The 23,857-nt window shown below is 40.5% G+C and overlaps 1 protein-coding gene across 1 annotated transcript in view; it reads right to left on the bottom strand.

Moving 5' to 3' along the window:
- LOC140861828 (heat shock cognate 70 kDa protein-like) overlaps positions 1 to 9,856 on the bottom strand; it is a 68,412-nt gene extending 58,556 nt beyond the window's left edge. Inside the window, exon 1 of the mRNA XM_073264832.1 lies at positions 9,681 to 9,856. Within this exon, the coding sequence (XP_073120933.1) occupies positions 9,681 to 9,856 (176 nt within the window). The remainder of the gene's footprint in view (positions 1 to 9,680) is intronic.
- Positions 9,857 to 23,857: the final 14,001 nt, after the last annotated feature.

The following is a 23,857-nucleotide window of genomic DNA, read 5'->3' as shown; positions in this document are numbered from 1 at the left end:
GAACAGTAAGCCACGAAATAATGTTTCATATTGAAACATTGGGTTTACTATGAAATTGTAATACAAATGATCAGAAGACTTTGAGTACTTTTTGAGATAAAGGTGCAATTTGATATCCTTGAAGTGGAAGAAAAATCAGAAAAGATGAATTGAATTTCGAGAATGAAACTTTATCTGTCGTGATACTGATTATCAACATATCTGAATACTTTGAAATCTGTAAATACAGTATATACTCTGATTACTAGATAGTCCGAATAGACTAATCAGATTTGTGGAATACACTGTATGAGATGTGAATAACAGCTATCGATTCAAATCTGTGAAGAAGATGGAGATATGATGAATTACAGGAATGATTACAATCTATTGTCAGGATTAAGACTTTAGAATTATTCAACAGATGTGGCATAGATTGATTGATTGATGTTCTGAGAGTTGGTTATATGTGATTGCATTATACCATTTGTCGATTGATGGATTATCTGAGTTGATTTTCCGGATATTGAGAATATTCTCAGAACTTTAATACCTGATTCGGTATTACTTGTCTTGATGTGTTGCCACTTAATGATTATAATTCCTGTAACAACTAATGAATTGATTTTGAGATAATGTTATGATGAAAAGAAATCCGATTTCTTTGTGTTGAAATGATACTATTGAAGTATATGATATCAGATCAGACATGAATTGTTGACAGCAGATCAGATTTGATTTGAGGAACACAAGGATGATGAATATGAATCTGTATGGAATGAAAGCAGAGAAGAAGAATTAAAATTAGTAATTGAATGATAGATATAACTTTTGAAGCTGAAACTAACTTGTTAAGCGTAAAAGTTATTCCTGAACATCATTCGATTCAGAATTGAGAAAGAAAGAAGTTGAGATACAGATTCAAAATATGAATGTGAATACTGATTTTGAAGCGATGAATAGAATAACAGTGTAGACTTGATATATCTTCTATGCGGAGCATAGAATGATATCGATAAAGAAACAAGTCGTTACTGAAGTTGAATTTCACTTACTGAGATATCAGATGGAATTGATGATTCGATTGAACGATTTAATCTTTTCAGTTTGATATGATGGATCTGATTTGTTCCATGAGAATAAGAGAAGGAAGTATCAGAAGATTCTTCTGATGTACTTTAATTAGTTGAGATAGATGTCGAAAAGATTTTGAGTAAGTCAATTAGTCGACAAATCTTTGATTGAAGAAAGAAACAGATCAGAACGAATTCTTTTCAGTGAATTAAAGTACAAAGGAAGAGATGAAGAGATAGGATACGAAGATTAGAGTTGGATGATTGAAGTGAGAATCACTTCAGATAATCATTCAGTTTATTAGATTGAATAGTTCGATTGAATGTGATTTCGAGGACGAAATCATTTCTTAGAGGGGAGGAATTGTAAGGCCCGAAATCGTAAATTATTAATTATGGGATTTGAGAATTAAATTCCATATTATGGGCTAATATTGATTTGAGCATTTATGGAAATGATAGATTTAATTTTCGAGCCGAAAATATTTAATTTGAGAATTTATGGATTTTGAGAATTAAATTCCGAGAATTATTAAATTAAAAGAATAAATATTCGATTTGAATATTTATGGGATTTAAGATTAAATTCCATGTTTCGGAAATTAACGAAGATTAATTTTGGAGATGAAACCCGACTAGGGGTTGATTTGAAAATATCGAAGATTCGAGGGCTAAAGTGCAAAAGGCCGGGATTATTGATTTAATCCGAATTTATTTAATTATAATCCGAGTATATTTAATTTGGAAATATTTAGAGTTTCGATTTTAATTCTAATATTCTTAAATTATTTTGGATTGAAATTGAAATAAAAAGAAGGCCGAGGACTGAATTGCAATTACTGAAGTATTGATGGACTAAATTGCAATTTATGCAATACATATCTGATTTTTAATCAGATTATCAGCATGTATACGTGCATATTTTGTATGAATTCAGAAGTGAAGAACAGAGGAAGTCGAACCCTCTTATTCCTTTTTCGTTTTGAGTTTCAAATAGCCGTAACTTTTGATCCGCTCGTCCGATTTCAATTCCGAAAGATGTTCTGGAATCCTTGAGATGAGGCCTTCGATTTGATGTAAGTATTTTGTTCTCTCGACATTTTTTGAAGAACGAAATATGGCAGAGATCAGATTATGAAACTATGTTGTGTTTTTGAGTTCGTATGCCGTTCGATATCGCAGTTGGATTGGAAATGAATTAAGAAATGAACTTGTCATGGTTTCAGCATGTTTTTGACTTGTTAACATGTGAGTATAGCTGCTGATATGTGAAGTATTAATGATATGAAGTGATTAGAAGTTGATAAGAAGTTCATAATGAATGCGATACCGAGTCGGTTCCCGATTTTCAATCGCTACGCCGCCGGTTGATGTTTTGACATCGTTTTGATAGCCTATAACTGAGTTGAGATAGTTGTTTAGATGTTATGAATGTTATGGCATTTTTATTTTTCGATTTCAGTTGAGTTTCGAAGGCTAACGATTCACGACTCCGAGTTGTACCGAATAAGAAGAAGTTAAAGTTTGAAATGATGTTGATTGAATCTATATTGATGATTTTGATTCAATTCTGAAATGATTGAATAGAATGAGGTTTGATATACATGTTTTGATGATATGTTTCAGAGTTTAATAGGAGACTATTGACTCAAGAACCTCAACTTGAAACCGAAGAAGAAGTGATCAAGATTGAAGTGAATTTGAATGAAGATTGATTGATGTTTGAATGATCAGATTCTTGTAGGAGTTGTTGTACTTCCTATTCAGATGTGGAACATCGTCAACTCGAGAATGAAAGGTATAATGACGACATCACGAGTTAGGGACTTTGAAACTCAAGAACGACTATTCTTGAGTTGGCCCGCGAAAATCACATATTTGAGATGTTTTGATTATGTTTGATGTTGTCGATCCATCGCAGGTAGTGGATCTTTGATTTTGAGTCGATATGATTGTATATTGAATTGATTATATGCCAAGGTTGCGGTTAACCTTATTTTCTAGCCCGGAATGGTTACGATAGATGGATATCCATGTCAAGATCGGTTATGAATTTTTATGGCAATGAAGTGATAAGAATCAATTCTTGAGATAAGCGCGCTATATAAATTGAAGTCTTGATTTGAAAGTTGAGTCGATATATGCGTTATTTTTACTCTATTCTTGAGTTGATATGTTTAGAGTTGATATGAATTCATTTAACGCGTTTATATGTCGATTATACTGAGAATGATTTCTCACCGGAGTTTATCCGGCTGTTGTTTTGTTTTGTATGTGTGCATCACAACAGATGGGGCAGGAGTTGGTCTGAGATGACATTGATAGCTCGGGAGAGAGATGTAGCAAGTGTGGTCTCGGGTTTATAAGATAAAGAATTGTATAGTGATAGCATCAAACATAGCAAGAACTTAAGACTTGAAGTTGTTTATGCTATGTTGAATAGCTTGTAGTTTCTTTTATCCCTTAAGCTATTCATTTGATGTAATACATGTATGATTTGATGATAGGAACTTGGTATATGAAAGTATGCATGTTCTCAGAATTTATAATATGTTTAGACTCGAATTTTGTTGGTTGATTCATGCCATTGTTCCAAGCTTGACAGCAGAAAATGTCTTCTGGTGTTTTCTGGAAATGGTGCCCACTCGATCGGGTGAAGTTCTCCTGTAGTAGCCCGTACCCTAATTGAGTAATTAAAGGATTAATGCTAATTAATTGAATTGGGTATTGGACGGATCGGAAGCTCCGAAGGCACGATCGGAAGCTCCGAACAGGATCGGAAGCTCCGATGAGCGATCGGAGGCACCGATGTTATTATGTCAGGCATGACGTGTGGTTGGATCGGAAGCTCCGATCAGGACCGGAAGCTCCGATCACCCCTATCCGGAGTCATCAAGTGATATTTTGACACGTGGCAGATCAGGTTCTTCGGAAGCTCCGATGACAGGATCGGACGTTCCGATCGAGGTTCGGATGTTCCGATCAGGGATCGGAAGTTCCGATCATTGTCTATAAATAGAAGGCCGAGACTTCACTTTCATTTGCCAATTCCGAGTTCTCCTTTCCTTTCTAGTCCTTTTGGAGCTGTTCTGGTTTTCTTAGGCTTGGTCCGGAGGTCGGAGAGGCGTTCGGTAGTCGTAGCGGAGTTGTGCCCAAGTTCTGGAGGCATCGACATCAAAGGGCTAACGACGGACGAAGGTATAGCTTTTGCTTCCTATAAATATTTAGGAGTATGCAATAGCTTAGTTAAGGCTTTTAGAGCACTTTAATGATAGTAGTATCATTTGGCAGTGTAGAGCAGACTATAGGCGTGGACCTAGAGTTGGTAGAGCTTGCACTGTATTGAGGTACGAAAGTACTGTTCGAGATATCCTGACTGAGTATGCATGTATTATGTGACTGCATGATTTATATGCCATGATATTATGCTGCATTCATTTGCATCTTGCTGTATCTCCTTCGAGATGTCTGTTAGTAGGGTTGTACCCTATCCTGTTAGTGGATGGACTTCCATCGATTTGGGTCCGGTTTTTCCACGGTTATCTCGGTATGGGAGCCACCTCCTGAAGCGACGGCACAGCGTGCTACATACCAGGGCCCGGTCTGTCTCTGTTATCTGATCCTTGACCTCGAGTCTATAGGGAGTTCACTTTGCATGCATGTATACTCATACTCTCGCACTGAGCGTTTTATGCTCACGTCTCGTACTCTGTATTTTCTGGACACCCTATTCCATGGGGCAGGTTTGCGGTTGGACGAGGAGGGTGGATCCAGGAGGGGCTAGTCAGTGGTTGGCCAGCTGGAGCTTCGTCTAGGTTTTATTACTGTTGTTTGGGTTTATACAGCTATTCGATTTGGTTGTATATTATTGGATACTTACAGATTCCTTTACTTGGGATTGTATAATGTTATTGGTTTCCGCAGTTTTATTCTGATATCTGTTTAATTAAGTTAATTGCATGCATAAGTTCTGTTTAGTAGGTGATCCGGGTAAGGGTCACTACATCTCCGATCGAGCGAGTCCCTTAAATTGAAGGCAGAAAATCGAGCATTTTAAGCTCGCTCGATCGGTAGGTTTTGACCGATCGAGCGAGACCAAAAATGTGCAGACCCGAGAGCATGATTTAATTGCTCGCTCGATCGGCTGACTTTGCCAGATCGAGCGAGGCTCTGAATTTTTTTAAAAAAAATTTCTGCTCTTTATTTATTATTCTTTAATTGTTTGATTAAATGTTTAATTAATCATTAGCTGCCCTAAAACGAGATTAACAACCCGAGGTCCCCACAATATCTATACTCGTCTAAAAGCTGTTGTTGTAAGAAAACTCAACGAGAGGCAATGAATCTTGACAAGTAGTGCCAAAGTCAAGCACCACTGCTCGTAACATATCCTCCAGAGTCTGAATCGTCCGCTCAGACTGATCGTCGGTCTGAGGATGATAAGCTGAACTCAAGTGCAAACGAGTACCAAGAGCTTCCTATAGACTATGCCAGAATTGAGAAGTAAACCAAGGATCTCGGTCTGAAACAATCGATCTCGGCACACCGTGCAATCTGACAATCTCTTTAGCATACAACTCGGCCATCTGATCATGGCGGTACGTCATCCAATAAGGAATGAAGCAAGCAAACTTCGTCAACCTATCAATCACTACCCAAATTGCATCGCATCCTCGAACCGATCGGGGTAGTTTCGTGACAAAATTCATCGAAATGTGATCCCACTTCCATTCTGGAATAGGCAGACTGTGCAGAAGCCCACCTGGTCTCTTTCTCTCGGCTTTAACCTGCTGACAGTTCAAACAATGGGATACAAACCTCACCACATCCTTCTTTAACTTCTTCCACCAGAACTGACTCTTCAAGTCGTTATACATCTTTCGGCCTCCGGGATGAACACTGAACCGACTACAATGTGCCTGTAAGGCTCTGAAATTAATTATTTCATGATTAGCATAATTGAATATTAATCATTTTGGAATTAGTGAAAATTATTTTGAGGTAGGACTGAATCGATTTAATTGGGAGTTCAGGGAACAAAGTGCAAAATGAGATTTTTATTATTATTATCCTTGCAAGTGGACTCCCCATCACATCACTTCACTTCCCTCTCCTCCCTCTCCATTTTCATACGTACTGAAGCGGAAGCCATGACCAATTTCTTCAAGCTTTTGCTCCGTCCGATTCGCACGATCCGACCGTTAGATTTCAGATTCGAGTTGAGATTCACGATCACTGCAACAAAGGCTTCATTTGGACGTAAGTTTTGCTACGATCCACGAACTTTGATTTTTGTTGGGTAGTCAGAATTTGATAATTTTCGGGTATATTGTGCTTGAGCTAGCATAGACCGTGTATTCGAAGTCGGTTCGGAAAAAGGTCGAAGTTTGGATTTTATATGAATTTTTAGGCTTAAATTCGAAAATGGGTCTTTGGATTTTGTTGGATTTTGTTGTGTTTTGATGGATTGGAAGATGATATGAGTTGTTTGGAATGGTTTGATGATGTTTAGGATTTTTGGTTTGACCGTTTATAGCCGTTATGCCGTCGAAATCGAGTTTTGGATTATTGGTTGTTTGTTTCGGTTTGATTTCCGGAATTGTTTGAGTTGATGAATTGACATCGAATCTGTATAATCTTCATTTTCAGATTTGGGTTGAGGTTTTGGATTTGGATCGAACTTGGGAGTTGAATCGATTCAGAATTGAAGAACGGTATAGTATTGAACTTCTTGAGATGGCTCGACTGGTTTTGATTTGATATTGATTGAGTTTCTTTGCTTCAATTGTTTTGATTCGATTGATTATTTATTTGAGTTCGTTGTTATTTTCAGATTGAATCCTCGACGAACTTGAAAGGTAAAAAGACGACGATTGAATGCACGGGACGATTAACTCGAATTTGAATTAATTCGAGTGCCCGAAAGAAATCACATACTCGTATGCTTTTCGAATTATTTGATTTTAAATGGAATGAGTTTAGTTTCATTTGCATACATCTTGAGCCAAAGATTCGATTCGTTTTGAATTTAGACGATTTAGGGAGCTATATTGAAGTGACTTTGGATTTCGAGTTTTTCCAATTGCTAGAATGCTTCTTATAGTTGCTCTGAAGTCTAGGGGTCTGAGTTGAGCGACATCCACCCCGAATGGGTGTGTCGGTGAGTTGTTCGTGAAAACTTGGCCCTGGGATCCCAACCGAGTACCGATTGATATTCGATTATCCGATTAGATAATCCCGAGTTTTGAAGTCATGCATTGCATTTTAATGCATTTCGAGTTGATAGCTGATATGCCTTTTTGAATTAATTGGCTCGTTGTTTTATATAACATGAATTGTTATATTATTTGAAATTGCTTTATTTGTCTCTTTTACTGGGAATTATATTCTCACCGGATTATCCGGCTGTCGTTTTGTTTGTATGTGTACTTGACGGCAGGTGGGGTAGGATCGTGTCAGAAGATACATGACTAGATCGAGTTGGAAGTGATAGAGTGAGACACCGTCTAGAAGTTTGTTCTTTTAGCAATCTTGCATTATAGGGTTGATGAAATTTCATGTCTTGATTTATGTATAGGAAACTCGAATTTATTTGATTTGTCGAATGACCTTATCGTCAAACTTCTTATTGTATTTTTTTTTGGGCAGAACTTAAAATATTTTATGTCCCAAATTTTGATATTTATGCATTCTTGAGTTTAGAATAGATCGAAATTGATCTTGGTTGATTTTTTCCAGCATTTCCAGGTTTCTGTTCGTTTGGCCTGCGCGCGGGCGAGGCAGGACCTCGCGCGCGCGCGGCTATCCTGGAGGGGCTCTGACAGTTTTGCCCGCGTGCACGCGAGCACTCCCCTCGCGCGGGCGCGAGCAATTCCGCGAGCCTCTGGACCTTTTGCCTGCGCGCGCGTGAGGAAAAAGCTCGCGCGGGCGCGAGGCAATCCTTTAAAAAAATTGATTCGATTTTTCTGCGGCTCTTCGTGATTGATTGTGTTTAATTATTCGAGATTAGATGATTAGTAACGGGGTCTCACATTAATTCAATGCCAATACTGCTGCAACTGCTGCTGCAACTCTCGCATCTCAGATGGAGCTAATCGGTACGGTGCTCGGGAAATCGGCGCTGTCCCTGGCAACAAGTCAATGCCAAACTCTATCTCTCGCATAGGTGGTAACCCTGGAATCTCGTCGGGAAACACATCCGGGAACTTACTGACTACTGGTATCTCCTCCATGTCCGGACCCTCTAAGGATGCATCAATCGCATAGATCAGGTAGCCTTCCCCGCCAGACTCTGAAGCACGTCGGGCTTTCAGAGCAGAAACCACTGGCATCGGGGGTCGCACTTCCTCACCATAGAAATACCAAGCATCCTCAGCCTCGGGGCGAAACTGGAAAAATCTCTGGTAGCAATCCACTACCGCTCGATACGAAGTCAAAAGATCAATTCCGATGATACCATCAAAGTCATCCATCGCTAAAACCATCAGGTTAGCGCTCAATAGATGTCCCTCAAATCCCAAAATACAACCCAAAACAAGACGCTTAGCTAAGACTTGACCCATCGGAGTCGAAACCGCTAACAAGACGTCTAAGGAAACAAAAGGTAATTTATGCCTCTTAACAAACCGAGCTGATATGAATGAATGCGAAGCACCGGTATCGATCAAAAGATAATCAAGAAAACCGCACAAACTAAAAGTACCTGCAATCATGTTCTCACTGTCTGTCTGAGCCTGCTCCTGGTTCAGCGCAAACACCTGCCCCTGAGCACGCGGGCGCGATGACTGTCCTCTCGAAGAAGACTGAGAATGATGTCGCTGCGATGGCTGCGACTGCTGACGCTGCTGCGGCGAAGGCTGCTGCTGATACCGCGGTGGCTGATAGATAGTGGTCTGAGAACCACCAACACTCCCCGAACCACTCACTGTACCGGCCAAAGTGGGACAATCTCTCTTCATGTGACCCTCCTGGCTGCACTAAAAACAAACACCAGTGATATGAGGACACGGTCCTGAGTGATGCTTCCGTTTGCACTGACGACAACGTCGTGAATCACCAAAACGATGAACACCGCCAGATCCGAAAGAACAAGAAGAAGAAGTACCACCCTGTCTCTTAAAAGACTGGGCCCTTGGACCCAAAGAGCTAGATGGTCTGGATGCAGAAGATCCGAAAGTCCTGTTCCTCTGCAGACTGTCCTCTGCCTGGTGACAATTGTTCACCAAATTCTCGAAGTTCCTCTCTTTGCCCATGGCAACCAACTGATGAATGTCAGGGTTAAGGCCCTGAAGAAATAGATCGTGCATTGTCTCTGAGCTACTCGCAATATGGGGACTGAAAGAAAGAAGCTCAAAGAATTTCTACTGGTACTCATCAATGGTCATAGTACCCTGTCGCAAACTCAGCAACTCGCTCGCCTTCGTCTAACGCAAAGCTGGAGGAAAGTAATGCTTCTCGAAGGAAGACTTAAACTCAGCCCAAGTAGCGGTACCCCTGGCGGCAATAAACGGAGTAGAAGTAGCTCTCCACCACCTCTTTGCATTTCCCTCTAGAACAAAAGCTAAAGTCTCCATCTTCTGGACTTCAGTACACTGATACTCCCGAAAACAACTCTCCATACGCTCCAACCAGTCCTCAGCAACTGCAGGAGCCTCGCCACCCACCAATGGCTTAGGAGCCATCTGAAGAAACAGGTTCGTACTAAAACGCCTATGATCCTCATGATGATGTCTATGGTGATGTCTCCTTGGTGGATCACCCCAACAACCATCGCTAGCCTGACTCTCGTAATCATCATCTGCCATCTGTCAATAACAACAGACAACTCTTAAAATCCGTTTTACTAATTCCCAGTTGCAATGCGCTCTGATACCAATGAATGTAGCGACCCTATCCGGATCTACTACCTAATCAGAGTGATTAGCGCAAGCAACAATAATTAAAGCGTTAAATAACGAATAATTCCAAAGTACAACAAATCCAATCGGCAGAATACAACCGACGATAGAAACAGTGTATAATTATTTATACAACCAAATCGAAATTAGGGTATCGGAATCCCTAACAAACTACCTCTGCATGGTAGCAACCTCAACCCTGCTGGGAACCACCGAAACCGTCCAGCCTCAGACCTGACCAGCCACAAGGTGTCCCAAATATAAATATAAATATGAGCATGCACATGACTTTAAAAATCAGGGTTAAATCACTTTACTCATGGCGCCTGGAATACACAGTAACGGACAAGAGAGCGACTCCGCGTGGTACTCGTATATTCCCAAGACACGAATCCTCAGGAAGAATCGCCTCGACTGATGGAAACTGTCATGACTCATATCATACCCGATGCAGTCTCCGTAAAAACATATGCATGTGCTAAAAACAGTAAAACATAGCCAATACAGCACATACATCATGCATCACACACATATGTATAAATATTATGCCGGCTATCTCGGTCAGTACTTACGTACCTCTAACACTGCAGGTCAACTCCTAGCACACTCATCTAGGTCCAAAGCCTACAAGTCTGCTCTACTGCGTCTACACATGCAAAAGTCCATGCATCACTATAAACGCTCTAAAAGCCTTAACTAAGCTATTTCATACTCCTAAATATTTTTAGGAAGCCAAATTATACCTTCGTCCGTCGTCAGCCCGCTGGTGTAGAATCGCCTCAAAACTTAGGCACACCTCCGCTACGACGCCGGGATCGCTAGGCAACTTCCGGATTCCCAATAGGATGCCTAGAACTCCGTAGATCTAAGTAAGAAGGTTCGAAAACCAGAGGAAAGGAGGGAAAATCGGTGCACAGAATGAGGGCTCGGACCCCTTATTTATAGACGGCGATCGGAACGTCCGATCCCTCATCGGAACGTCCGATCGCGAACGGAGCGTCCGATCGTGACATCGGAACGTCCGATGTCACCTCACGTGCATAAGCAGTGACGTCATCTTGCTGACGTCGGTGATGACGCCAGCCCTAGCCAGAACGGAACGTACGATCCTCCAACGAAACTTCCGATCCAGATCGAAGCTTTCGATCTGTGCTTTGGAGCTTCCGATCCACTTTGGATAATTTTAGGCAAAATTTAGTAATTAATTTTCTTAATTACCTTGATTAATTGCGGGTCACTACAACCAAAGCTGTTTTGATTGAAGCCAAACCGACATATGTACCTGAGAATTGAAGATTTTGAGTTCTATAGCAGATTTTTGAGAGATTCTTATCGTCGTGGAGCCGATTTCTCATCTAACTCTAGAGAAAGCTCTTGTATCTGAACCAAATCTTATGAGATCAGTTTGTTTGGCAATAAAAAGAGATCGACCAGAGCTTCAGTAATTCTTATTTCCTCTGTACTAATGATCTTCAGTGCATTGAATTTTCTTATCTAGATTCTTGAGGTATTCTTATATTCATAAGAAATCTGTGATAGCTCAGTCATGGTAGAAAATGGAGCAGTTCAAGGATCAACATCCTTTTCGTGATATTGATATGGCAGTGATCTTATTGCTGTTAGATCGGGCATCTTTATCTCCAGTGAAATTTTCGAAGTCTTTTTGTTGAACTGAGAAGTCAGAGTATGAGTTTCGCAACCGAACTGATTTTGAGATTGAGGTACAGATTGGATATGATGTAGAATCTGATGGTGAATTACAGTATGATCTGAAGTAGAACAGTGCAGCGACTGAAGTTGGAACAGAATGATGTATTATTATTTTATCTACTACCGTTATTCTCTTGAGCCGATGGATCTGTTCTTATTTTAGCTACTATCCTTGACTTCACCGACCGATGAATGTTGCACTCCTGATTTAGAGTCTAGAACAAATAGGAAATCTATCAGAATTCTTTTATCCGAACTGAACCAGAATTGATTTAGAAGATGGAGATAGCGCAGAAAACAGATTTGAATTGAAGAATTTATTAAAGAAGAGTCAGTACTGGACACAAGTTGGGTTTCAGGACAGTGACAATACCTCAGTTTTGAGTAATTGTTTTGTCGTTCAGAGATTTTGATTGAGACAGAGTACCTTGATATTTGCACTTTGCACTTATGCATTATTCTCTCAGACGACCGAAAGATGTTTAGAGGATTAAAGAACCGACTGTCTATGGTACAGCTATTGTCAGATTGTAAAGAAGATTATTTTTTGACGATTACTTTCCAAAGCTATCGTTCAGTCGGGAAATTAGTAGTCAGCTGAACTATTAGACCGATTATAGAATCTGCTACTGTTTTTTCGTATGGAATGAACTCCAGACTCGACCCAATGTTGACAAGTTGGTCAAAAAGAGTTTCAGATTGTTTTAATCTGTCGCCGTTTTATCCGTGCAAAATGGAATTGGGAGCATTCGACATGTGGTCACGGAGGTATAGAACTGTTTGATTTGGAGATGCTATCTGACTATAATCGAGATATGACTGTAGTCGGCTTCTGTTTCCATACAGAATGGATTTCAGACACGACAATATGTTTGGAATTGTTGTCAGGAGAATTTTCAGATAGTTAACTTGTCAAGGTCTGTCCTCTCAGAATGAGATTTTGAGTTAACTTGGGATCAGATTTGATTCGAGATTTGATAGACGAATGTAGTTTTCCTATCTAAGATAAAGATGACTTGAGAAGAAGAATAAACGAATTACTCGGATTCCGACGCAGATCTCTGTACTTATGTTCAGGGAGGCCGAGTAATTAAGAATATTCCTCCTTTTAGAGGTTGTGGCAGTAATAATAAGAGAGAGAACTGTCTCGATGAACTCTCAAGCTCCTTTGAGATTCTAAAGGATTTAGGCGATCTCGCCTACTGACTTTTACTTCTTCAGTTCTCCTTGTTTTCCACTAATTTAATCTTCCATATTCTTTGGGTATTCTCGACGGGCTTCACATCTTTTGTTGCCGATTCACATTTTTTCTTGTTGTTGAGACGAAAATTGATGTGTCGCCAGTTTTGTTTGAGACAACTGATTCAGAGTTGACCGATTATAGTTGCAGCTTCTTAGCGGAACCGTTTCAGATGAGTTGTGCAGTTAAGCCGATACGGATTTAAAGAAACGGTGCAGGAAGCGGAGTTTGATTAGAACCGCGATTTCAGAGTTGTTTTGGGAGAAGAGTTATTTTAGCAGTCTTCAAACTCTATCTTGTTTTCTATGAGATGGAACTGCTTTGATTTCGAGGACGAAATCGATTCTTAGAGGGGGAGAATTGTAAGGCCCTGAAATTAATTATTTCATGATTAGCATAATTGAATATTAATCATTTTGGAATTAGTGGAAATTATTTTGAGGTGGGACTGAATCGATTTAATTGGGAGTTCAGGGAACAAAGTGCAAAATGAGATTTTTATTATTATTATCCTTTCAAGTGGACTCCCCATCACATCACTTCACATCCCTCTCCTCCCTCTCCATTTTCGTACGTACTGAAGCGGAAGCCATGACTGATTTCTTCAAGCTTTTGCTCCGTCCGATTCGCACGATCCGACCGTTAGATTTCAGATTCGAGTTGAGATTCATGATCACTGCAACGAAGGCTTCATTTGGACGTAAGTTTTGCTACGATCCACGAAATTTGATTTTTTTTGGGTAGTCAGAATTTGATAATTTTCGGGTATGTTGTGCTTGAGCTAGCATAGACCGTGTATTCGAAGTCGGTTCAGAAAAAGGTCGAAGTTTGGATTTTGTTGGATTTTGTTGTGTTTTGATGGATTGGAAGATGATATGAGTTGTTTGGAATGGTTTGATGATGTTGAGGATTTTTGGTTTGACCGTTTATAGCCGTTATGCCGTCGAAATCGATTTTTGGATTATCGGTTGTTTGTTTCGGTTTGATTTCCGAAATTGTTTGAGTTGATGAATTGACATCGAATCTGTATAATCTTCATTTTCAGATTTGGGTTGAAGTTTAGGATTTGGATCGAACTTGGGAGTTGAATCGATTCAGAATTGAAGAACCGTATAGTATTGAACTTCTTGAGATGGCTCGACTGGTTTTGATTCGATATTGATTGAATTTCTTTGCTTCGATTGTTTTGATTCGATTGATTATTTATTTGAGTTCGTTGTTATTTTCAGATTGAATCCTTGACGAACTTGAAAGGTAAAAGACGACGATTGAATGAACGGGACGATTAACTCGAATTTGAATTAATTCGAGTGCCCGAAAGAAATCACATACTCGTATGCTTTTCGAATTATTTGATTTTAAATGGAATGAGTTTAGTTTCATTTGCATACATCTTGAGCCAAAGATTCGATTCGTTTTGAATTTAGACGATTTAGGGAGCTATATTGAAGTGGCTTTGGATTTCGAGTTTTTCCAATTGCTAAAATGCTTCTTATAGTTGCTCTGAAGTCTAGGGGTCTGAGTTGAGCGACATCCACCCCGAATGGGTGTGTCGGTGAGTTGTTCGTGAAAACTTGGCCCTGGGATCCCAACCGAGTACCGATTGATATTCGATTATCCGATTAGATAATCCCGAGTTTTGAAGTCATGCATTGCATTTTAATGCATTTTGAGTTGATAGCTGATATGCCTTTTTGAATTAATTGGCTCGTTGTTTTATATAACATGAATTGTTATATTATTTGAAATTGCTTTATTTGTCTCTTTTACTGGGAATTATATTCTCACCGGATTATCCGGCTGTCGTTTTGTTTGTATGTGTACTTGACGGCAGGTGGGGCAGGATCATGTCAGAAGATACATGACTAGATCGAGTTGGAAGTGATAGAGTGAGACACCGTCTAGAAGTTTGTTCTTTTAGCAATCTTGCATTATAGGGTTGATGAAATTTCATGTCTTGATTTATGTCTAGGAAACTCGAATTTATTTGATTTGTCGAATGACCCTATCGTCAAAATTCTTATTGTATTTTTTTTTGGACAGAACATAGAATATTGTATGTCCCAAATTTTGATATTTATGCATTCTTGAGTTTAGAATAGATCGAAATTGATCTTGGTTGATTTTTTCCAGCGTTTCCAGGTTTCTGTTCATTTGGCCTGCGCGCGGGCGAGGCTGGACCTCGTGCGCGCGCGGCTAGCCTGGAGGGGCTCTGACAGTTTTGCTCGCGTGCGCGCAAGCACTCCCCTCGCGCGGGTGCGAGCAGTTCCACAAGCCTCTGGACCTTTTGCCTGCGCGCGCGCGAGGAGAAAGCTCGCGCGGGCGCGTTTCAATCCTTTAAAAAAATAAAAAAATTGATTCGATTTTTCCGCGGCTCTTTGTTATTGATTGTGTTTAATTATTCGAGATTAGATGATTAGTAACGGGGTCTCACAGTGCCTCTCTAAGAATACATTGTCTTAACTCATCAATCTCAGGCACAACAATACGGCTATTCACAAATAAAACATCATCTCTGACCTGAAACTCAGACTTGTGTCCTGATCTCACCTTCTTTATCGACTTTTGAATACTCTCATCTGATTTCTGTGCTTCTCTGATCGACACAAACAACTCTGGCTTGGCCTGAATCGCACAAACTCTGATTGGATTTCTATCTGGCTCAAACTCCAACCCAGAAGTGCAACAGTCGTCGATCAACCGAGAAACACCGATCGTCGAAAGAGATAAAGAGCAAAGCTTTCGAATCAAGGCATCGGCAGCTGCATTCGACTTACCTGGGTAATACTTAATCTCGCAGTCGAAGTCCTTCAATAAATCTAGCCATCTCCTCTGTCTCATATTCAACTCAGACTGTGAAAATAAGTACTTAAGACTCTTATGATACAAAAAGATCTCAAAAGACTCACCGTACAAATAGTGACGCCAGATCTTCAAGGCAAAAACAATAGCAGCGAGTTCAAGATCATAAACTGGATAGCGAGTCTCGTGCGGTTTCAATGCCTCGACGCATATGCTATCACCTGCTTCCTCTGCATAAGAACACAACCCAGACCTAGATGAGAAGCATCGCAATAAATTGTGAAACCTCCAGAACCAGATGGAATAGAAAGAATCGGAGCACTGGTTAATCTCTTCTTCCTGGGTTACAAGTTCGAGTCCTGGGAAGGGCATGAAACTCTCCTTTTCAGGTGGAGAGAAGACCATGAGTATGGCTGGGCCAGAGCAGAGCCTGAGAGATGGCAGAGCAGAGTCCCAATCCATTACATAAAAGGGCGCCCTTTTTTATAATGGACAGGGATGATAAGAATTTGGATTTATGCCTGGAGATCCAAGTTCTATCCCTGGGGAGGGCATGAAACTCCCTTTCCAGGTGGGAGAAGGCCCATGAGTAGAAAATGGCTGGGCCGGCCCAGAGTAGAAGTGCCTGATGTGGCCAGAAAGCAGAGGGTGCGGGTCCAGTCCATTATAATAGGTGTATCTCAATTGGTGGAAGATTGTTGTATTTTTGGATTAATATTTGAAACAGATATGTGACCTATTCGTGTTTGTGCTATAAGAGCTGAGCCAGAACTGTTAATGAGAATCAAAGAAGCACAGAAAGAGGAACAAAATATTCAGAATTCTATTGCTATGGTCAGATCTGGTTATCAATCTGAATATCAGGTTAGTGCTGATGATGTTTTATATGTGAATAACAGACTTGTTGTTCCAGATGTTTCAGACTTGAAACAGCAGATATTGAAAGAGGCTCACAGCAAGTCGATTCAGTATTCATCCTGGTGGCAGGAAAATGTATAATGATCTGAAGACACAGTATTGGTGGAAACAAATGAAAGCAAATGTCACAGATTTTGTGTCTAAATGTTTGAATTGCCAACAGGTAAAAGCAGAAAGAAAGAAACCAGGTGGTCTATTGTAGAGTCTATCAGTTCCAGAATGGAAATGGGATCATATTTCCATGGATTTCGTTACACAGCTACCACGTTCATCCAGAGGGTGCGATGCCATTTGGGTGATTATCGATCGTTTGACGAAATCAGCATGTTTTATTCCATACAGAATGACGTACAGACATGATCAGATGGCAGAAATCTACGTCCGAGAAGTGGTAAGATTACATGGTGTGCCTAAATCTATTGTTTCAGATCGAGACCCTAGATTTACATCACACTTTTGGCATAGTTTGCAACAAGCTCTTGGTACTCACTTGCATCTGAGTACTGCTTATCATCCTCAAACAGACGGACAGTCAGAGCGGACTATCCAGACACTTGAGGATATGTTGAGAGCTGTAGTACTAGATTTTGGTACAAGTTGGCAAGATTCATTACCACTTGCAGAATTCTCTTATAATAACAGCTATTAGACGAGCATTGAGATGGCTCCTTTTGAAGCATTGTACGGAAAGAAATGCAGATCACCATTTTATTGGGATGATATCTCAGACGTACCAGATGTTGGGCCAGATATGATCCGAGAAATGACTGAAAAGGTGAAGCTTATTCAGAAAAGAATGAAAACAGCTCAGGACAGACAAGCAAAGTATGCAAATATCAGACGACGACCTCTATCTTTTGATCAGGGAGACAGAGTTTTCTTGAAGATTTCTCCGTTTAAAGGTACAGTCAGATTTGGCAAGAGAGAAAAGTTATCTCCACGTTTTATTGATCCATATGAGATTATCGAGAACATAGGCGATCTTGCTTATCGACTCGCTCTTCCTCGATCTTTGTCTGGTATTCATGACGTATTCCATGTCTCTATGCTGCGGAAGTATCAGCCTGATCCTTCCCATATTCTTCAGCCTAATGAAGCTGAACTTGACGAGACTCTCAGTAATTTTGAGCAGCCTATTCAGATTCTTGATCGCAAAGATAAACAGCTCAGAAACAAGACAATTCAGCTAGTCAAAGTTCAGTGGAGTCGACATGGCACTGAAGAAGCGACTTGGGAGACTGAGTCAGACATGAGACAGAGATTTCCAGAGTTGTTTCATTGATGTGAGTTCTTATTCTGCTTTATGTTATTTCTTTCTCTTATGTGTATACAGATTGTCTATACAGCTTGCTTATGATTTCGAGGATGAACTCATGCATGAGTGGGGGAGAAATGTATGGCCCGGAATTATTTAATTTTAATCCGAGAATATTTAATTTGGAAATATTTAGAGTTTAGAATTAAATTTTAATATTCTTAAATGAATAAGGATTGAAATTGAATTAAATCGTTTTTCCGGGGACTGAATTGCAAATAGCCAAAAGTTCAAGGACTAAAGTGCAAATATGCAATATATATCTAATTCTCTACTTGAATTATCTCTTTTTCACGTGGAAAACATCAAAAGAAAAGGGTAAAGAGGCAGTACATGACTGAAACCTTTGGACGCCATTTTTGTCCCGTTCAAGCTCCGATAACTTGTGCTCCGGTTGTCAGAAATTCCGAATAAATATATATCTGCGATCACCGCTCCGAGACCTTAGTTTTGGTACAAGTTTCATTCATCTTTCTCATACTTTATTTGTATGTTGAAGATGGAAATTTATGATTTTAAGATATAAGCATTTATGAGCTGTACCGATTACGTATTCGCAGACGGTTCGGAAAAATACTATCGTTCGGATTTTATATGATTTTAGCAAGAAAAATTCGAACCCTACCCTATCTGATTATGATGCTTTTGATGATATTGATATGAGATTATAAGTGATCTTGATTGTTGGATTGTTTTGGATATTGTTTGGATTGCCGGTTTGTAGCCGTTACGCCGTCTATTCGCAAAATGTCAAGACTTCGATATTATTGATTAAAAGGAGCATGGTTTGAGTTGCATCTGATCTTGTTAGTTATTTGATATGTTATTTCTCAGCTTTCATTCGAAGATTGACGACTCGAGAATCCCGATTCGAACCGAGAAGGAGTTGAAGCAAGGTTTAGCGCATTATATTTGAAATGAAGTTGAGAAGCTGAGCAGATTTTGACATGTTGTTGTTGATTGTATTTACAGATTTGAAGTACTTTCAGACTCGACATCGAAAGACATAAATGACAGCAAATCCAAATGGGATAGAACACTCGAAATAGCTATTGTTTCGAGTATTCCCTTGTTAATCACATACTTGGTTGAGTATGTATTTTATGTGATTAGATGCTTTGATTGCTTTACATGCTTATATGATTAGTTGTTCAAGATGTTTTAGAGCATTTAATACATACAGAACATGTTGCATTCACCTTGAACTCCAGCCTGAAAAGCAAAGAGGGTTGAAAAGCCTAGAGTGCATATGACGTTTGGAGGGCTGTAGTTGAGTGACACGGATTGTAGACTTACTTCCAGAGCCAGAAGACTCACTACAGTTGCATCAAAGTCAGAGGAAATAAAGTATTTAACTTCACCTCGATTGGGTGAGTTGGTGTTCGTTAAAGATTTTATTTCCTCGGGATCCCAAAGAACTTATATCCTATTGATATCAGCTTGATAGCCTCTTTTGCCATATGCATTGCATTCACGTTTATTATCTTGCGCTTTATGTTGTTTATACCGGGATTTTATTCTCACCAGACGTATCCGGCTATTGCTTTGTTTTGTATGTGTGCATGGCAATAGGTGGGGCAGGAGCTAGTCAAAAGAGACAGTGATGGCTCGAGATAGAGTTGTAGCATGTGAGGACACGGGTTTTAGCAGCACTACATATACTTTGAGTTGATGAACCATGTTAGAACAGATACAAGAATGTTGTATAAGTAGTTGAATATGTCTTAGCTTGTGTATGGAAGCTTATAAGATGTTATGAGATAGCATGTATCTTATTTGGTAGATTATACAAGAGATTATAGTTATTGTTTCTACCTTTGACAGCACTTTGTTAGCAGCAGATTTTTCCAGAATTGAAGCCCGCTCGATCGGGTGAAATTCACCGATCGAGCGAGCCATGTATTTTGCAGAACAGAGGAGTTGATATTCTTGGCCGCTCGATCGGCTGAAGTTCACCGATCGAGCGAGGCCAAGAATGTCCTGGACCCGAGAGCTTCGAGTTTGAGCTCGCTCGATCGGGCAACTTCTGCCAATCGAGCGAGACAGTGTATTTTAAAAAAAAAATAATTTTGTTTAGCTCTTGGTTCCTTAATTCTTTTAAGTACTTGATTAATTGTTAATTATAATAAATTGTCCTAAGATAAGATTAGCAACCCGGGTCCCCACAGTACACACTCGTCAAGGAATTCCCTCCAAGACTAGTTCTCATAGTAGAATACTCACCCTATATCTTTGGCACACCAGACGATATCAAGCCATCGATATCAAACCTGATATCTAATCCAAGGTCATACCCTGTTGTGACTGCTACCGAATCCCTAGACTGAGTAGCCTTCCCACCGCCAATCTTGAAGCACGAAGGCTCCTAGATAACCTCTGAAGTACAAGGACTCCCAGAGTAACACTGGCATAGGGTCGCGTCCCATCACGTCTAGTCATGGTCATAGTCCACAACTCTTGGCATATACTGGACCTGGTATCCCGATTAAAAACCATCATCACAAGCCTCAACCTAACAAAGGTCAGTCAGCCTACTGTTCTAAGAAAACAACCTAGAACAAAGTTCAAATGTTCTAAACCGAACAATACCCTTAATGCCCCTAGATGAGTCCACTCATCGCTGGCACTAACTTAGTCCACTGACTAACTAGGTCAATCCTAGGAAAAACGCCTAGACTAACCACAAGTCAAACAGTCACAGTCGGCCCACTCAAATCCCATGAGCTACAGCAGTTGAACACTAATCAACTAGAATCAAGCCAACCTCAGCAAAATCATGCAACCATCCACGAATTGCTGGATAAATAAAACATGTATCACTTATTTCAAGTTATGTACAATTCTCTTTATTACAATCTCATGTAATATATACAGTATTCAAAATACAATGAAATGTACAATCGAACTTGAAATGATACAACCAAAGTATGATGATTCATTACAACTGAAATACTTTTTACAACTACATCAATACAGTATTTAAAATCATCGTACTTGTCTTGTTTCTTGAGCATGAAGATTCTAATCAACACACGCATCGATACAAGCATACTTCCGACCAAGTCTCTCTACATGTCCTCCTACGAAGAACTCCGGAGAAATGGCAAATGATAGCTAACCAGCTATGCTCTGCGTCAGTGCATGTCAGTCGACCTCTTCTGCTCACGATCTACCATCAGCGTTCTTACTGTAACCAAATCATGCTTTTGAACATGAAGTTTCTCGTATGCCTACCAAAAGCATCGATACCAGCATAACGGCAAAACCATGTTCTGCATGAGGTTAAAGACCTCACGCTCGAAACCTGTCATGCTTTAGGCACTCGAGGCATTCTCTGGTGAAGGTCTATCTGACAATCTCTCCATCTACGACTGGAAAATCTTCAGAGTAGTGTCATCATGGTATGGACAATACAGATGCAAGCATCAAGTGCGACCCATCCAATGCTCTGCCACTGCCTCTGGCATCCGGTACTCAATCCAAAACTAGGATCCACATGAGTAGAAATCTTGAAAACTCGGACACGATCCATCCCTCCTGTCCGCACTTGCTGGTATCCCATAAGCCAAATCTTCAGAAATCTTGCCGATGATGATAGTCTCTGGGCAAACTAATCGCCGCATCATCACCTCTTCCAAGGTCTCATCCATCCTATAAGGATAACCCAAAGTCTCTTTACTATATCCCAAGTCTCTTGCATGCATATGCTCTGATACCAATAAATGTAGCGACCCTACCCGGATCCGCTATCTAATCAGAGTTTAAGAGCATAATTAAACATGCATTAAATAAATCGCTGCGAAAGACTTAAATAAAACCAGACCGGCAGAATACAATCGGTTAAACCAATTCGATTTATACAACCAAATTGAATAAATAGCCTAAAGGCAAAACCTACAGCTAATCCTGTTGTCTTCACTGGTCACTGGCTACTCCAAGCTCCTGGCGCTCAATCTTGCACCTACACCTGCCCCATCGAATGGGGTGTCCAGATACACAGAAAATATTGGACGTGAGCTCTAAGCTCAATATGAAAGCACTGGGTAAAACATACAATTATGATGCATGCAAATGATAGGGTATCTATATCTGGGATAACTGTATATAACTGCTCAGTAATGGCGCCTAGGACATGAGTGGTACAACCTGGGGAGTAAACCCTGTCGACACTGCTCATTCCTATAGGACGTGGACTGTGTTTCCCCAGATGCTAATCACCCATGACCCGTCAGTCACTGGGCCCTAGACATCAACCGTCCATACAGAGCTGAGCGGCCCTACATGGCTCATCTCACAAGATGGACAGGCACAATATGATATGCACATCCTGCATAATAATATGACACACAAATGCAACATATAAGCATGCAAAACCCGCTGGCTATCTCAGTCTGTACTTGCGTACCTTTCTATAGGCAGTTTCTAGCAGTCCCACTCTAGGTTCCAAGCCTATCATCAACTCTACAATGCAAATACCCATGCATCATTATTTAAGATCTAAAAGCCTTAATTAAGCTATTGCATAATCCTAAATAATTTAAGGAGACCATAGCTATACCTGCGTTCGTCGTCAGCCCGCTGATGACAATTGCCTCAAAACTTAGGCACATCTTCGCCTCGACGTCGGGATCGCTATGCCACTTCCGGATTCCCAATAGGATGCCTAGAACTCCCTAGATCTGAGTTAGAAGGCCTAGGAATTGAGAGAGGAAAAGGAGAGGTGCGTGTTGAAAATGAAATTTCGGACCTCTATTTATAGGCGAAGTTCGGGCGGTCCGAACTCGACTTCGGATCCTCCGAACTGGTTTGGATCCCCCGTTCCTGACTTCGGAGCCTCCGTTCCTGTTCGGAGCCTCCGATCCTGACTTCGGATCCTCTGAAGTCCCATCAATGATGTCACCCATGACGCATTATCTTTGGAGCCTCCGATCCGAGTTCGGATCCTCCGATCTTTGGTTCGGATCCTACGATCCAGTTCGGATCCTCCTAACCCGGTTCGGAGCCTCCGAACCATCCGAACCCTTGGAACCTTCCCGACCATTTTTGAGTGTCCTGAATCCATTTCTGGACTCCGTTAACCCATTTGGAATTTCCTTAATCATGTTTTACTTAATCTAAACATGATTACATGATTAATTAATCATTAATCGTTAATTCTGGATACGGGTCATTACAGTCATGCTCGCTCGAGCGAGTGAAGCAAGCCCAAAAATCCTTCGGAACAGATTCTTGCTTGCTCGAGCGAGACTTGCGCTGGCTCGAGCAAGCGGAGCATGCAGAATTTGTATTTTTGGAAACTCTTGCTCGGATTGGATGCTGTCTTTTGAAGACTCTTGGGCATATAAATACAAATCTAATCATCAGATTAAAGGGTTCCAACACGCAAAGAATGCGGAGAGGGTGGCTACTGCAACTTGGGAGAGAAAATTCCTCGTTTCTTCTTCTTTTCTTATTTTTATTTTTAGTTCATGATTAAAACATTTTTTGAATCATGATTTTGATTCGCGAGTAGTTTTTCTTTCGATCAAGGGCACCTGATTGGGCCAGACAAATTTATGTAAAAAACTTGGATGTTTGTTTGTGATGCGATCATGGATAGCTCGCATGTTGATCAAGTGATTAAGGATCCGTTGGAGATGCCAAGAGGATCGATTACGAGAGGACGAGCTAAGAAATTCAAAGATGCGCTTCAATCGTTGATAATGGACATTGGAATGCTTGAAGATCATTTTGAGAGATGTTATAATGCTATTGAAGGCCAAAAAGATCAAGAAAATGAAGGATTTTCACGACAAGACAACGCTCCAACGCTTCAAAACAGGCGCTCCAGCGCCAAACCTTCGTATTTTGAAGCGCCCCAGCGCTAGTCCATCGGAGCTCCAGCTCTGTACGGAGCGCTCCAGCGCTGACGTCCTAGCGCTCC

This window comes from Henckelia pumila, chromosome 4 (assembly GCF_033568475.1).
Source record: "Henckelia pumila isolate YLH828 chromosome 4, ASM3356847v2, whole genome shotgun sequence".
Lineage (NCBI taxonomy): Eukaryota > Viridiplantae > Streptophyta > Magnoliopsida > Lamiales > Gesneriaceae > Henckelia > Henckelia pumila.
This window is presented reverse-complemented; position numbering and strand designations above follow the sequence as displayed.